The sequence below is a fragment of the Pipistrellus hanaki genome (assembly GCF_964339955.1).
Source record: "Pipistrellus hanaki genome assembly, chromosome: 7".
NCBI lineage: Eukaryota > Metazoa > Chordata > Mammalia > Chiroptera > Vespertilionidae > Pipistrellus > Pipistrellus hanaki.
In genome coordinates, this window is record NC_140509.1 from 54387053 (window position 1) to 54402206 (window position 15154).

Here is a 15154-nt window from a genome sequence, read left to right on the forward strand (position 1 = left end):
GCCAGTGTGTAGAAATAGAATAAATAAAACAAAAAGCTGAAAAAGGTAAATAAATCCTATGGAGGAGAGGTTTTAATGTAAACATATTAAAAAGAAATGCTTGAGCCGACCAGTATGGCTTGGTGGTTGAGTGTCTATCTATGAACTGAGAGGTCACAGTTCTGTTCCTGTCAGGGCACATCCCCGGGTTACAGGCTTGATCCCCAGTAGGGGGCCTTCAGGAGGCAGACAGTCAATGACTTTCTCATCATTGATATTTCTATTATATCTGAAGTCAATAAAAATTATTATTATAGTTTAAAGTTAATTTGATTTGAGTGCCTTTTTGTCTTTCTTTGCTTGTTAATGTTTTTTCTTATTAAAAATATAATGAATTTTGTTTAGTACAAGAATAAAAATTAATTTTGGTTATACTTTCCTTTTTTGTTCCTTTATCTTTTTTTAATAGTAGAAAACTTTATTTTTCAGCCTAATATATAAGCTTATATTATGATTTAGGCTAAGTAAAAAGCTAATACCAACCCTAACTGTATTAGTGATTAGAGCATCAACTTGCAGACTGAAGGGTCCCCTGTTCAATAGTGGTCAAGGGCACATGCCTGGGTTGCAGGCTCGATCCCCAGAGGGGGGCATGCATGAAGCAGCTGATCAATGATTCTTTCTCATCATTGATGTTTCTATTTCTTCCTCTACCTTCCCATCTGAAAAAGAAAAAAGAAAAAAAAAAAGCCAATATAATTTTTTTCTTTCAGATCTCTATAAAAATGGACTACAAAGAGCTAACTTTGTGCCATTCATAGCAGTCCTAAAGGTAAGGAAAATCACTTATAGTACTTGTGTTCACTGACTAACACCATATTGGTTGATAATTAAAGACTTTTAGACGATTGCTAAGGCTTTTAGACGAAGCACAATTCATTTTTATATCCTGGTAATATTAGTCAAAGACTCTAAAGGAGAAAATAATCTTTTAATTTAGCATTCATTGATGTGTACAAAGGAAAAATAACAAAATATAATATAAATTATTACCTAACTAAAACATTTGATAGTTTGTATTTTATGAATTTTAATTGAGGTTTGCTCATAAATATTATAGTGGAATGTTTAAACTTAGATATGGATTTCTGAAAAAATGTTTAATTTTTCTGTTTCCTTTGGGTTAACATGTTTTCCCAGCGATTAAACTTGCTATTCTAGATTAACATTATTACAAAAATATTCTAATATATTTAAATGTGATTGACATCAAGTTACCATGAAATCATGTGAAGTTTAGGCACATAAATAATTTAAATATTTGTGTGTAACATCAGGGCATAGAGTTTAGAATAGTCTTCATTACAATATAAGTAAGAATAAAATAACATTCCTTTTCACTGTTAACATTAATTATTTTTTACATGATTATTCAACAATTCCACATTTTGCCAATATTTATTGAAAACCTACTATGTGCAAAGTACAGCATGAGGCATAAGGAAAAATATAATCATGAAATAAATTATGTTACTTTGCCTGCAAGTCATTTATAATCCAGTTGGGCATACAGTGTATACACAAATACCTGTAACACAAAGCAAAATGTAATAACTACCAAAAGAAGCATAATTATGTGCCAAAATATAATTCCGATAATTCTTAGGTACATAATTTCTCTTAGTCCATAATAACATATCTGAAGAAAGGATAAAATTGTATTAAAAAACCCCCACAAATCTAAAACCTCAAAAAATTCTTATCAAAGAGGAGTAAAAACAGTTTATCTTTAAATATTCTAAAGATACAGTCAGATAATTTTTCTGAAATATACTTAAGTTGCAATTGTTGTTGGTGCCAAACTTTATTCCCTGTACTATACTTAGGAGACTTCAAACATCTGTTTCCTTAACCAATTTTAGTTTCCGAGAGGATTTTAATTTCTCAGAGATATTTATAGATGTAGAGAAAAGTACTTTTTGAAAATTTTGCTGTTAGTAATTTTTCCCCTTTATATTCATGTTCTGCATATGAGAAGGTAGATTTGCAGTGTGTTTTTTCATGCCAGGAAATCCAAAGTGAAATTGTGTACAAAGATACCAAACTATAAACAGTGAAACTAAGAAAAATAGCTACTAAAAATAGTATCTTCATATAGCATGAAATACCCAAAATATAAAGAGAATGTTCACAGAATGAAACAAGTTAAAAGGTTCTCAAGGAACTTAGTAGCTGTACTGTTTTTTAACACCAAATATTTTTGGGCCAGTAATTTGTCATATTTCGATATATAATAATGGCATTATTAATAGGTAACTAAATTGTTCAGATTGAATTCAATTTTTAACCCCTGCCCCACACTTAATGTTTTTCTGAAGAGGAAGGAAAACCAAGTAGATGAATAATCAAATTTGAAATCAAACAAGATAGGTCCTGGCCAGGTAGTTTAGTTGGTCAGAGCATCGTCTAGATAAGCCAAAGTTGTGGGTTTGGTCCCAGGTCAGGGCACGTACAAGATTCAACCAATGAGTGCATAATGAATGGAACAACAAATTAATGTTTCTCTCTCTCTCTCTCCCTCTTTCTTTCAAATTAATTAATAAAAATTTTTTAAAAAGAGAACTGAGATAAATAATACACAATTTGAAACTGAACATGGACTGAAATTGCCAGAAAACTGAATACTAGATTGGATGAAAAAAGATATAAAATGTCTCATTTATTTAAAATACTTAAAAAATATTTTTTTTATTGATTTCTGACAGGAAGGGAGAGGGAGCGAGAGAGAGAAACATGGATGATGAGAGAGAATCATTGATCGGCTGCCTCCTGCATGCTCCCCCACACGGGATGGAGCCTGCAACCCTGGCATGTGCCCTTGACCAGAATCGAAGCCTGGACCCTTTCTATCCACTGAGGCACATTGGCTGGGACCAAAAGATGTTACACATGTGACAACATGTCATCCTGATGACATGCACTAGAGCTGGTTTTCCTGAGGCCAGGCAGGTGGAGGGCATGCTGGGGGGCGGGGGGGGGAGAGATGAACTTTCTATTGTAAGGAAAGGGTGTATCATATTAATTTAACTGACATTTTGCCTATTCACATATGTTAGTGTTACTATTTCATTTTGGTCCATCTGAGAGAAGTGTATAGCAGAAGTCAATTTTAAAACAAATAAAGAATCTTAATTTAATAAAAAAAGATTATAAATGAGAGAGAAATTTACTTTTGGAAAAATATAATGTAAAGTCTATTTTTTTCTTTTACATTTTCTTCTATAAACCAAATGATGACAGGTTTGTAATTCACTATAAGAACTTATAATTTGTTGCTTGAAGTATTGAAAAATAACAAAAACATATAAGCTATATGTAAACTGTATTTTCATAAGATGATAGGAATAATGAGAAAGACTCATATGTTATTAAAAGCCATAGGTCCATCAACAGATGAATGAAAAATGTGACATAGTTATACAATGAAATATTGTTCTGCCATTAAAAGGAACAAAGTTCTGACAGGAGCTACGTTATGGATGAGCCTCAAAGACAAGCTAGGTGAGTTAAGCCGGATACAAAAGGACAAATATATGATAGGCAAATTCATAGGTACCTTAGATACCTGTGAGGGAGGGGAATTTAGAGTTGTTGTTTTATGGGTGCCGAGTTTCTGGGATGATGACAAAGGTTGCATTACACCGTGAATGTACTTAATGCCATTGCATTATTTACTTAAAATGGTCAAAATGATAAATTTTATCTTAGGTACGTATATTTTATTGCAATTCATTAAAAAAAAAAAAAAAAAAAAAAAAGGAAAGAAAGCCACAGGACTGGAAAAGATACACAGAATGCTCAGGTACATTTCCCTAGGAAGCCTTCCTAGACTAAGTCCTTGATAAAAGCAAAGCAAAACCAAAACCCCAATCCTTACATATCATTCCCACTGCCTTTTAGGTGAGCAGGTTCCTGTTTTTCTTGCACTTTCTTTCTGTTTATTTTGCCCTTCCTAATTTTCTGAGATTAATTTTTATCTCATTTCAACCTTCTTTCATAGGCTATTTATTTTTCTTTATATAATTGCATCCATGACATTTTGACATTTAGTATTTTTACTATCAAGTTTGAAGTGTTTTTTGATTTCCATTGTGATTTCTACTTTAACCCATGAATTATCTATAGTATGTTTTTAAATTTTCAAACATATAAGAGTTTTATAGTTATACTTTTGTTACTGGTTTCTTAACAAATGCTTAATTGCATTGAGGTCAGAGAATATGTTCTGTGTGACTTAAGTCCTTTCAAATTTGTTGAAACTTACTTTATGGCCCAAAATGTGACAATTTTGGTAAATTATTCTATGTATTCTTGAACATAATGACTATTCTTTTTTTTTTTTTAAATATATTTTATTGAATTTTTACAGAGAGGAAGGGAGAGGGATAGAGAGCCAGTAACATCGATGAGAGAGAAATACCGATCAGCTGCCTCCTGCACACCTCCTTCTGGGGATGCGCCTGCAACCAAGGTACATGCCCTTGACCGGAATCGAACCTGGGACCTTTCAGTCCGCAGGCCGATGCTCTATCCACTGAGCCAAACCGGTTAGGGCTGACTATTCTTTAGTGTTGTGTATTACATATATATGTATAACAACACATTCATTAAGTAAGGTTTTTAAATTAAATACTATTTAAATTTTAGTTCTTTTGTATTTTTCACATCAGTTATTGAGAGGCTAAGGAAAGCATGTCCCACTTGGATTGTAAATTTGTCTATGTTTCTAATAATTTTGTCATTGACCTTAAATCACTGAAGGCAGGGTTATAAGTTGCATTGAGATTTAAACTTATTAAATATTGCTTGTGAATGGAACTTTTTCTAATCAATTTTATTTTAAGTAGTAATGCTCTTTTGTTTCAAGTATAGTCATAATTGTCTGTTGAAGCATTTTTATCATGTCTGCTTTCCAATGTTTATCAGATAATTCTAACAATTCCCATCATCTTTATGTTGGTATCTATTGATAATCTTTTTACATTTATTTCGAGGTCTTCATGGTTTTTGGTATGATTGATTTTCAACTAGAACTTGGACATTTTCATAATTTGTCATTAGACATTGTTTTTTTTTGTTTTATTTTTTAATGTATTGTATTGATTTTTTACAGAGAGGAAGGGAGAGGGATAGAGAGTTAGAAGCATCGATGAGAGAGAAACATCAATCAGCTGACTCCTGCACACTTCCTACTGGGGATGTGCCCGCAACCAAGGTACATGCCCTTGACCAGAATTGAACCTGGGACCCTCAGTCCTCAGGCCGACGCTCTATCCACTGAGCCAAACTGGTTAGGGCTGGATTTTATTTTTTAATCAATATTTTATTGTGATAAAATATACACAACATTTACCGTTTTAACCATTTTAAGTGTATAGTTCAGTGGCAATAAATACATTCATATTGTTGTGCAACCATCACTTATCTGCAGAACTTTTTTATCTTTCCAGACCAAAACTTTATGCTCATTAAGTAATCACTCCACATTCTCCCCTCCCCCAAATCCTGGTAACCACCATTCTACTTTCTGTCTCTATGAATTTGTCATCTAGGTAGCTAGTATAAATGAAATCCTGTAATATTTGTCATTTTGTGTCTGGCTTAAATCACTTAGCATATGTCTTCAAGGTTTACTCATGCTACAGCAAGTGTCAGAGTTTCATTCTTTCCTAAGGCAGAATAATGTTCCATTGTATGTTTATACATTTTTGTTTATCCATTCATCTGTTGATGGACATTTTGATTGTTTCCATCTTTTAGCTATTGTGAGTAATGCTGCTGTGGACATTTGTGTACAAATGTCTGCTTTACCCCTGCTTTCAGTTCTTTTGTATATATACCCAGGCATGGAATTGCTGCATCATATGGTAATTCTATGTTTAATTTTTGAGAAACTGCCATTCTGGTTTCCATAACTGCCGTACCGTTTTACATTCTCTACCAGTAATGCACAAGGGTTCCAGTTTCTCCAACACTTGTTCTTTTTCTTTTAAAAAAGTAATAGCCATCGTAATTGGTATGAATTGGTACCTTGTAGTTTTGATTTACATTTCTCACATGATTACTGATGCTGAGCATCTTCTCATGTGCTTATTTGCCACTTGTACATTTTCTTTGTAGGCCTTATTTAAACTTTTTGTTTTAACTGGCTATTTTCCACACTGTTCTGGCAGGAGGAGAGACACTGCCACATCACTGCCAGGTAGAGGCGTAGAAGTCCAGGTTCCCTGGTCAGCCTCCATTGGCACCTGAGTCAAGGGTGGCCGGTCCATCGCCACATACATCCTGGGGGTGGGGGTGATGCTCATTGCTGGCTGCAGGGAGGACCGTTTCAGCTCCCCACCGAGCTCTCATTGACACTGCCTGGCAGGAGTGTTGGGGGGCCTCCCCTCAGCCTGTGCTGGAATGAGTGGACGTGGGTGCCACAGTTTTTTCCCTCTTAAATATGCTGCTGTTTTCTTGGTCCTTTGACTAAAGAGAGCAGGCTTTTGTTGGTCTCATTTTTCTGTGTCCTTTGGTATTTCTGAGTTTCTGGCAGCTTCGTCTCCGAGCCTGGGGTACATGAGTCAAGAAGAAAACCAGAGAACTCCCCATTCTGTTGTTTCGTTGGTATAGAGGTCCCTCGCTGTTCTTCCTTCCTCCTACTTTTCAGTGTCTTCTTACATTGTTTTGTATGTGATTTCCAGATTTTAAATAGTACAAGTGGAAGGAATAGGAAAAGTACATTTGCTCCATCTTCCAGAGCACAAGTCAATTCTGGCTTTGTTTCCATGGTTCTGATATTTTCCCTCGTTGTGGGTCCTACTTTCCTGCTTCTTTTCAAGTTGAGTAATTTGTGACTGGATGCTGGGGATCGTGATTATGGCAGTGAGTCCCTGTTCCTCCCTTTAAAGCTGTCGAACTTCATTTCAGCAAGTGATTATGTTTCTTGCAGATCAGCCTGAGGCTTGTTTTCAAGCTTCGTTAGGGAGTCTGGAGTAGCCTTTTCTCTCCGACTGCTTTAGCCCATCTTCCAGCTGGGGCCCTTGTAGGCTCTCACGGAATTCCCTTGTGGTTCACGGGAGCCCTCTTCTCTGGCTGTAGACTGCTTAGATCGCCCAGCTTTGTGTGGACTGCTCTTGGCGATTTAATATTTGGCTGAAGATTACAGACATGCTCTCTTTCTGTAGTTTATATTCCTCCTGTACTGAACGCTACCATGGAAATTCCAGCTGCCTCAGTTTCCCAAAATTCTAATTGCTATTTCCTCAACTGTTTTAGCCTGCTGTGCTGCAGTTTAGAAATTTCCTCTAGACAGAAAGCCAGGGAAAACATAATGCTTGCTTGCCTGATTTATTTCCCGCATCTCAAGGATTGCTATCCTTCGTTACTCATTGTGTTATATCTGATATCCAATGTTTTGTAGATTTTGTCTAGTGTTTTAGTGCTTAATGGCAAGAGGGCAAAAGTGAGTTCGAACTACTCTGCCTTAACCTAAAGCAGAATTTCCATAGTAGCATTCAGTACGGGAGGAATCTCTACAGAAAGAGAGCTCCAGAGATCTGCAGAGAGAGTATCTCTTTAGTGGTATTTATTTTAAAGATAAAGAAGAAGAAGGCAGGGTGTTTGTTGTTGTTATTTTGGAATTCAGGCACTCCGAGTTATATTTTCCCATAGATAGAGAAATATAAATAGGATAACTATAAAAGAAAGTGGTGGACACATCTTTCTCTCCTGTGTTTAGAGGAATCATTAATTGATGGCATAGTCACATGAGGGAGTGAGTATATTTTACTTTCTTGGAAAATATTTTTATTGATTTCACAGAGAGGCAGGGAGAGGGATTGAGGGTTAGAAACATCAGTGAGAGAGAAACATCAATCAGCTGCCTCCTGCATGCCCCCAACTGGGGATTGAGCCTGCAACCAAGGTACATGCCCTTGACTGGAATTGAACCTGGGAATCTTCAGTCCACAGGCCAATGCTGTTAGGACTGCCAACCCCAATTGGGGGCGGGGCCCACTGTCTAATTGCCCACAGTCCCTTCCCCCAGCCAGCTGGTCCCTGATCAGGTCCTGATCTGGTTCTGATCAGGGTGGGCTGACCGGCCAACCTCCCACCATCTCCTCCTCCTGACAGGCCCAGCCCTGATCTGCCCTGATTGGAGCTGGGCAGGCCAGTCCCCACCCATGCATGAATTCATGTACTGGGCCTCTAGTTTTTATGATAATAACTCTTTTTAGAAGGTAAATTTTAGCCTATCCTTCTTAGGAAATCAGCACACCTAGATAGGACTACCCATATTCAAAGTTAAGAAATTAGCAAGAAGTGAAATGGATTTCTCATGTGTCCTATGTATAGAGACTATTATGGAAAGAAATGGAATGGCAGATGCAGGAAGGAAGCAGCAAAAGCAGACATGAACTATTAAGTAGAAGCACATGAAGAATATACTTTGGAAGAATTCACTCAGGAAATGGAAGACTTTGTTTTTATTTATTAAAGTATTATATGTATACATATCTTATCATTGCCTCCAACCCCCACTCTCGTATATGCCCTCACCCCCCAGTTTTGCGTCCATTGGTTATGCTTATATGCATGCATGGGAGACTTTTTTTTTTTTTTTTAAGATAAAACTTTTCTACATTTTAAAAGAACTTAAAGAAGTTTTGGTTCCAATGAAATAAGAGATTAGGGATGAAATAACTACAAGATTAGATGAATCTTACAGGCTGAGGGTGAACCCTTTAAAAAAGTGAAAAGCATTTTTAAAAAATCAAGTTAAAGAATCAACACTGATGAAAACAAAATCAGTTATAAAGGGACCAGACTTATGAAACAAATCACACAAAATGAATAGTCGAGGATAAAAAATAGAATAGAGATTAAAATTATTACAGAGAAGGTACTAGATATGGGAAGCAGGCAACAGAGATAAAGCATTCCCATCATTCGTATTTCTAAAACAGAACACAAAGATAAAACAGAAAAATAATACTTTTTTTTTTGGTGCACAACTGAACTTCAAGGATAAAGAAGAAATCCTATAATTACATAGAAGAAAAATCCATGGAGAAAAAAAATCAAGCTGGACCGAGACTTGTATACCACAAGTGGATACTAGAATAGGATAGATTAGAATAGATTTTACTATATTAAAATTTAAATAAAAAATTTAAATTAAAAAGATGTTCCCTTTTTTAAAAATTACCTTTATTGTTGAAAGTTTTATAGATGTACCCATTATCCCCCCCCCCCCCATTAGCCCCTTCTCCTTACATATGTGCCCTCTTATTAGCTAGGCTGTTATGAAACTCTAAGGTTGCAATTATATTTTTGGATATATGGTAATTCAAGAATTATAGACCTCATGAAGCTTCCTGAGCAAACTACTTTAGCATTTTATACCACCAGTCAAATTAATAACTTATAAATGAGATGTTATAGTAAGAAAACATTGGTGGTGGTCATTGATTCTGATTAAATGTTGTCTTACTCTGGTCTGTAAGTCAGCCAGTGAAATTTTTTTCATAAGTGTGAACTTCTGTAATTGAGTTAACTAAAGAGGACAGTGATGGAAATCATGTCTCAGCAGAGATTTTCTTTTTTTTTTTTTTCTTTTTTTTTTTTTTTTTTTTTTGGCAACTGTCTAGTAAAGAGATTTTCTTAGTTTGTATTGGAGAAAGTAGTATTTTAAGAGATTGCTGGTTAATGGTTGATAAAAGGGAAGAAACTTGCGGAACCAACCAATAAGAGAGTGTTTTAGTATCAATTTCAAATAATTCTGTAACTTGAGAAATAAAGCTTTGTTAGGATCAACTTTCTTAGAAATATCTTAAGTTTTATTTAAAAAGAATAATATCTAAAATGTATATTCATTGAATAATATACACTAAACACAACCTCATTATATTGTAAACATTATTTAAAATTATTGTGAAAGGAAAAGAGGGCCAATTGATATTTTGATCAGGATAGGTTTTTAGTTAATTTCAACTAGCCACTCTTATTGGCCTTCTTATAAACGGGTTGCCTGCCAACCATTGCTATTCCAGTCTGATCAAGTTTTAGCACTCCATGGTATTTTGGACAGGCATTTTATATTTGGATAAAAATCTATCTGTTCACTCTATCCCTTTTTGTTTAATTTATTCCACAATGAGTCCTGAAGGATATAAATGCTATTCATAATTTTTAGAGTAAAAAAAAATTCTCCATGTGAATTTTATTAACTTTCTCCTTATGCTTTTCTTAATTAGTTTAACAGTATGGACCAATCTAAAATAATTGCCCCATGAGAAATGTTCCTGTACAATATTGTATGTAGTGTTTTGCCATACGTAATAGATTCTGTTATCAGTAATGGAGCACTTTCATTCTATTTCACAGTAACATTTTAGCAAGCTATCTTTTTCTTAAGTTTTTAAGATTTCTGCTTAAAATTAAATTAGTTAGGTGATTAATAGATTACTGAAATTATAGCAATAAGCTGGTAAAAAGTAACTGACAAGGCATTCTACAGTATAATTTTCTCTCCGATGAATGCCATTTAGATGATGAAATTAAGGAAAATAGGATACTAGGTGCAGATTCCTGGATGAAGAAAACAAGAATTGCATTCTTATAAATATGAATTTTTCTTTTTCTTGATAAAGTGTGATCCATTTGAAAAACATCATAATCTGATTTGGTTTATCATCTATTGGGCTTAAATATGCAACATATAAAAATACTTTATAATCTAAGGCAGTAACAGTTACATTAGTATTATTACTACTTTTGTAATATTTGCTTAATGTTCAAGTTATTACTTCATTTCTTCTATTTGGTTGTTAAAGTTTTTCAGCTGTTAAGTATCCTTTCTCTAAAACTTAAAAAACCACATATTGGCCTTTGTGTTTTTGTTTTTTCAGGGATTCTTTTTTAAAGGAATGTTATACATATAGTGAATTCTGAAACTATTCCCATGATGTGATCTCTAGTTATAAACTTTAGAAACATTGTTTATAACTCTTAAAATGCTTCAGTGTTCAGCATTTGTCCAGCCACCTGCACTTGCTAAATGTGTATTTGCCATTTTTCACTGAAGCGATTTTCATTTCATTGGTGAAATTGATTTGTCAGTTTGTTCGTTATAACTTTCAATACTAGAGCTTTCACAGTGCTGAATAATCAGAATCAGTCTTTGAGGTCAGTGTCAGCCCATTGACCTCCACTGTGTTGTCACCTGAGGCAGCCTAGCAAGGATTAACCCTTGTTAGTGTGATAATGTCTTTACTTACTGTTGGCTTTTTAATACATAAGATTGAAAGAAGTAAAAGACAGAACAAAAGTAGTAGACTGAATCCCTGAATTGAAAAGGCTTGTGGCTTTCCCCCACAAACCACTAAATTGTTAATTTGCATTATAGTAATTAATATTTTAAAATATAAAAACAAGATTTTTTTTCTTAGAAAACATTTCTATAATTACCAAATTTTAGGTTAAAGAATATATTGTCATAAACTAGTCCATTCCATCCATGTTTGAAAAAAATATATTTAAGAAAATTGGCTATAAATAACAGGCATTAAACTTTGTGATGGTGTTTTTGTACTGTGTCCTTGAAATCACTAAATATCTAGAATAAAAATTTTTGTGATTTGGATTTAAAATGCAATTCTTGTTTTCTTATCCAGGAATCTGTACCTAGTATTAGTCAGGGCCTTTCTATGGAAAAGTAATTTTGGGAATATGCCTTTTAAAAGACTATTTGTGTGTGTGTGTGGTGTTCTTATATAAAATAAAAATAAAGATTTCTCATGAAAATATAAACTATAATCTGTATTTGTCTAATTACATATACAGTATATAATTATATATTTGTGTCAAACTGGAATATAGCAAGCTATTGCTTATATGTAAAAAATATGTACTGTGTAGGTCTTGAATTCTTTTTCCTTAGAATCGTAAGTATTTTGGGTTAAATTATAAGAAATCAATTCTTTAATAACAAAAATGGTTTAATTTTTATTAATTCTTAAATATGAGTTGTTTGTTTGACTCATGAAATAAATTAGTTTAATTACACGAGGCAATTTCCTTGGCTAGTGATGTAATGTGAAATAAAATTCTCCTTTTCCCCTCCCTGAAAACTCAAGCCAATTAATAGAACTTTTAAGCTCTTTGTCATAGGCCACCATGAAGGTCTGCAGAGAAGAACTTTAATCCAATAAACATTTCACTTAGATCATGAAAAGAAAGCATGAGGAGATGCTCCCGTGTGAGAGGGCGTTACTATGATTCCAGCCACGAAGAGATGTGAAGAATTTGCCAAAGTAACAAAGAGGTCCTCATATTTAAAGCACAAATGTGTCAAAACTAACAGAATAATTATTTAATTTGCTTGAACTCTATATTGAGAAAAACTCTAAAAAGCCACAACTGTTTTCTTCAAAGCCTTCCCTGTTGGGCTGGATGGACAGGGCAAAGGGAGGTTGTGAGAAATCCAGATAGCAAATAACACTGGCCGGAGCTGGTCAGAAAAGGGAATAGATAATTAGACATAATTAGCGCGTATGAATTGTTGTCTCTCTGCCCTTAGCTTGAATAAATTTTGAAGAAAAAACCCTAGTGGTGAAAATCCTTTGATGTAGGAAGAGTCATTGTGGTTTGGCAGCATAAAGGCAGTGTTTTATACTTCTTACATAATGGTTGTGGTACAGAAAGAGTGAATGGACTCTGCACCCCCCTGTCTGCTTTATAGCAAGGACTTTTGGATTCTCTTGAAACAAAATGCATCACAAGTTTTCAGTCGTTAGTAATGAGGTAGCGGACCTCATCAGTGCTCAGGGGAAGCCATCTTTAGCTTTTGTTTAAACCTTAATCACGGTTTTTTTCTTTCTGGGAAATCAGTTTTCTTAAATCAACACTTCTTTTCCTTTTTTTTTTTTTTTTGCATCTCCAGCAAGAGGAAGGGATGATGCTCACGAAAGCTAAAGAGTTAAACAAAAATTATCACAGAAAAACATATATTTTTGTGCTCTTAATCCCAGATGAAAAAGATGCTTGCTATATTTCTTTTTGTTTCAGCTTGGCAACATTCTAGGAAGGTTATTTTATAATAAAATGTGTAAGAAAACACATAAGGAATGATTTTTTTTTTTTTAATATAGGTTTTTGAAAGAACCTGTTTTCCAATTGAAATTACATGAAGTAAATATCTCGCTGTGGTTAAGTTTTTAAATGGAAGTCATTTTGCTTAAAGATGTTGCTCAGTAGATTTACCATAAACCGTACTTATTTGAGAGACAGTAAAAATTCAGGTTTGGGAACCCAGGTCTGTGTGGATGCTCTGTATTACTGGGAAGATAAGAACTATTTCTTGAGAAAGCATTGTATTTATTTTGAAATTTTCTAAGATCTGAAACAATAAATCACCTAAAATGCAGCATCAATTTATTTTGATAATTGAATTATGTTCACTTTGACTGAAACATTTCTAAAAAGAGAATTAGCTATTTCAAAGCTCTAAAGTAAATTATGTATGGGTGGGGGTGCACACTAAAACAGTTTATATATTATCTGTAAATAAGTTTTATATTTGATAAGTTGTCTTCCATCAGCTATTTTGGAATTATATATATATTTAAAAATATACCCTTCACATACTTAAGTGTTCAGATTTCCTTCTAATTAATATTCTTGACATATTTTAATTATAAGACTGCAGTAGTCATCAGTGATCCATTCCTTAATGTATAATCTATGAATCTATTTTTATAAGTGTTGCTGCGCTTTCGTGCATTTTTATTCTGACGTTTTGATTCTGGTTAGACTTCTTTCAAGCCACAATGCTCTGAGATGCTTTTGGCTACTTAACCCATTTTGCATATTGTGCCATTTGTGGAATAAAGTAGCCTTTTATTCTTGAAGTTGATTTGAACTCTGAAAGGCAACACCTGAACATCTCACAAAACTGGATAATTATGGCTGATTGTGTTTTTCAGGTATAGGTCACAGGAAATTCATTTGGGGTAAAGTATGTACAAAGCTAAGAAATATGCAGATTTTCTGTTGTAGGATTGTGTAAAAATTATTTACAGTTAATACTTGCATAAAGGTTAGAAAGGTTGATGAAGTGATATTTAGTTTTGCTTTACTATTCACTGCATGTCAGAATGTAATTATGACTGATTCATGAAACTGTCTTAGAAACGAACCATCTTTATTAAAATGCTGATCAAGATAAGAGCTGACAGTAATAAAGAATAGAACATTTTAGTCTTATTGCTTTTGAATGATTGCTAATTACCCCAGAGGTCATGTATAGTGCTTGGTAGGATTCATTGACATTACTTAAGTCTCGTGTTTCAACAACATCTGAGCATGAAGACACAAACTCTGTGCACATCAAACAATAGTTTGGCCAAGTTTTTGAGGCTTCAAGACATCCAAGAAATCTTTTCCTGTTATAGTGAGCGTAGCTTCTCTCTCTCCCTCAAAAGTATTGTCTATTAGGGGTTCTTATTACAATATTTTTCCTATTGACTGTCTACACTTCGCCCATTTTTGAAAAAACTGACTTCAGAGAGAAAAAGGGAGAGGGAGAGATGGAAACATCAATGATGAAAGAGAATTATCGATTGGGTGCCTCCTGCACACCCCCTACTGGGGATCAAACCTGCAACCTGGCATTTGCCCTGACACGGAAGGGAACCATGAAGTCCTGGTTCATGGGTCAACGCTCAACCACTGAGCAACACCAGATAGACTATACTTCCCATTTTTAAGTTGGTGTTAAATAGTAAACATAGGTTGTTAAAACAATGTCCTCTTCAAATAAATATACACACAATAGAAAATTAACAAGAACTTTGTTACTTTTGTTTTCTTTATTTGGATGTATTACTGCCATCACGGGTTTAATAATCATATTTATTATTTTGTTTTGCTTTACTAGAATGAAGTGGGGATTTTCTTGGGAAAAAGGGACAAGGCTTAGAAGGGAGAAGGGGAGGACAGAAAAATAAAGCTAAAAATGGTTCTAGTGTATGTGGGAGAAGTTACCTGCCACAGAACTAAATAAGTTATGAATAGTGAGAGTTAAAATATAGAACAGAGAATCTGTAGAAACTCTTTTTGAGGGACTAAA

At 34.3% G+C, this 15154-nt stretch overlaps 1 protein-coding gene across 2 annotated transcripts in view; it reads left to right on the forward strand.

Annotated features, from left to right (window-relative positions):
* Positions 1-15154, forward strand: part of AFG1L (AFG1 like ATPase) — a 121383-nt gene that overhangs the window by 57148 nt on the left and 49081 nt on the right. For both annotated transcript variants that reach the window (XM_084890543.1, XM_084890544.1), the window contains one exon: positions 753-811. In XM_084890543.1, coding sequence (XP_084746669.1) covers positions 753-811 — 59 coding nt within the window. The remainder of the gene's footprint in view (positions 1-752; positions 812-15154) is intronic.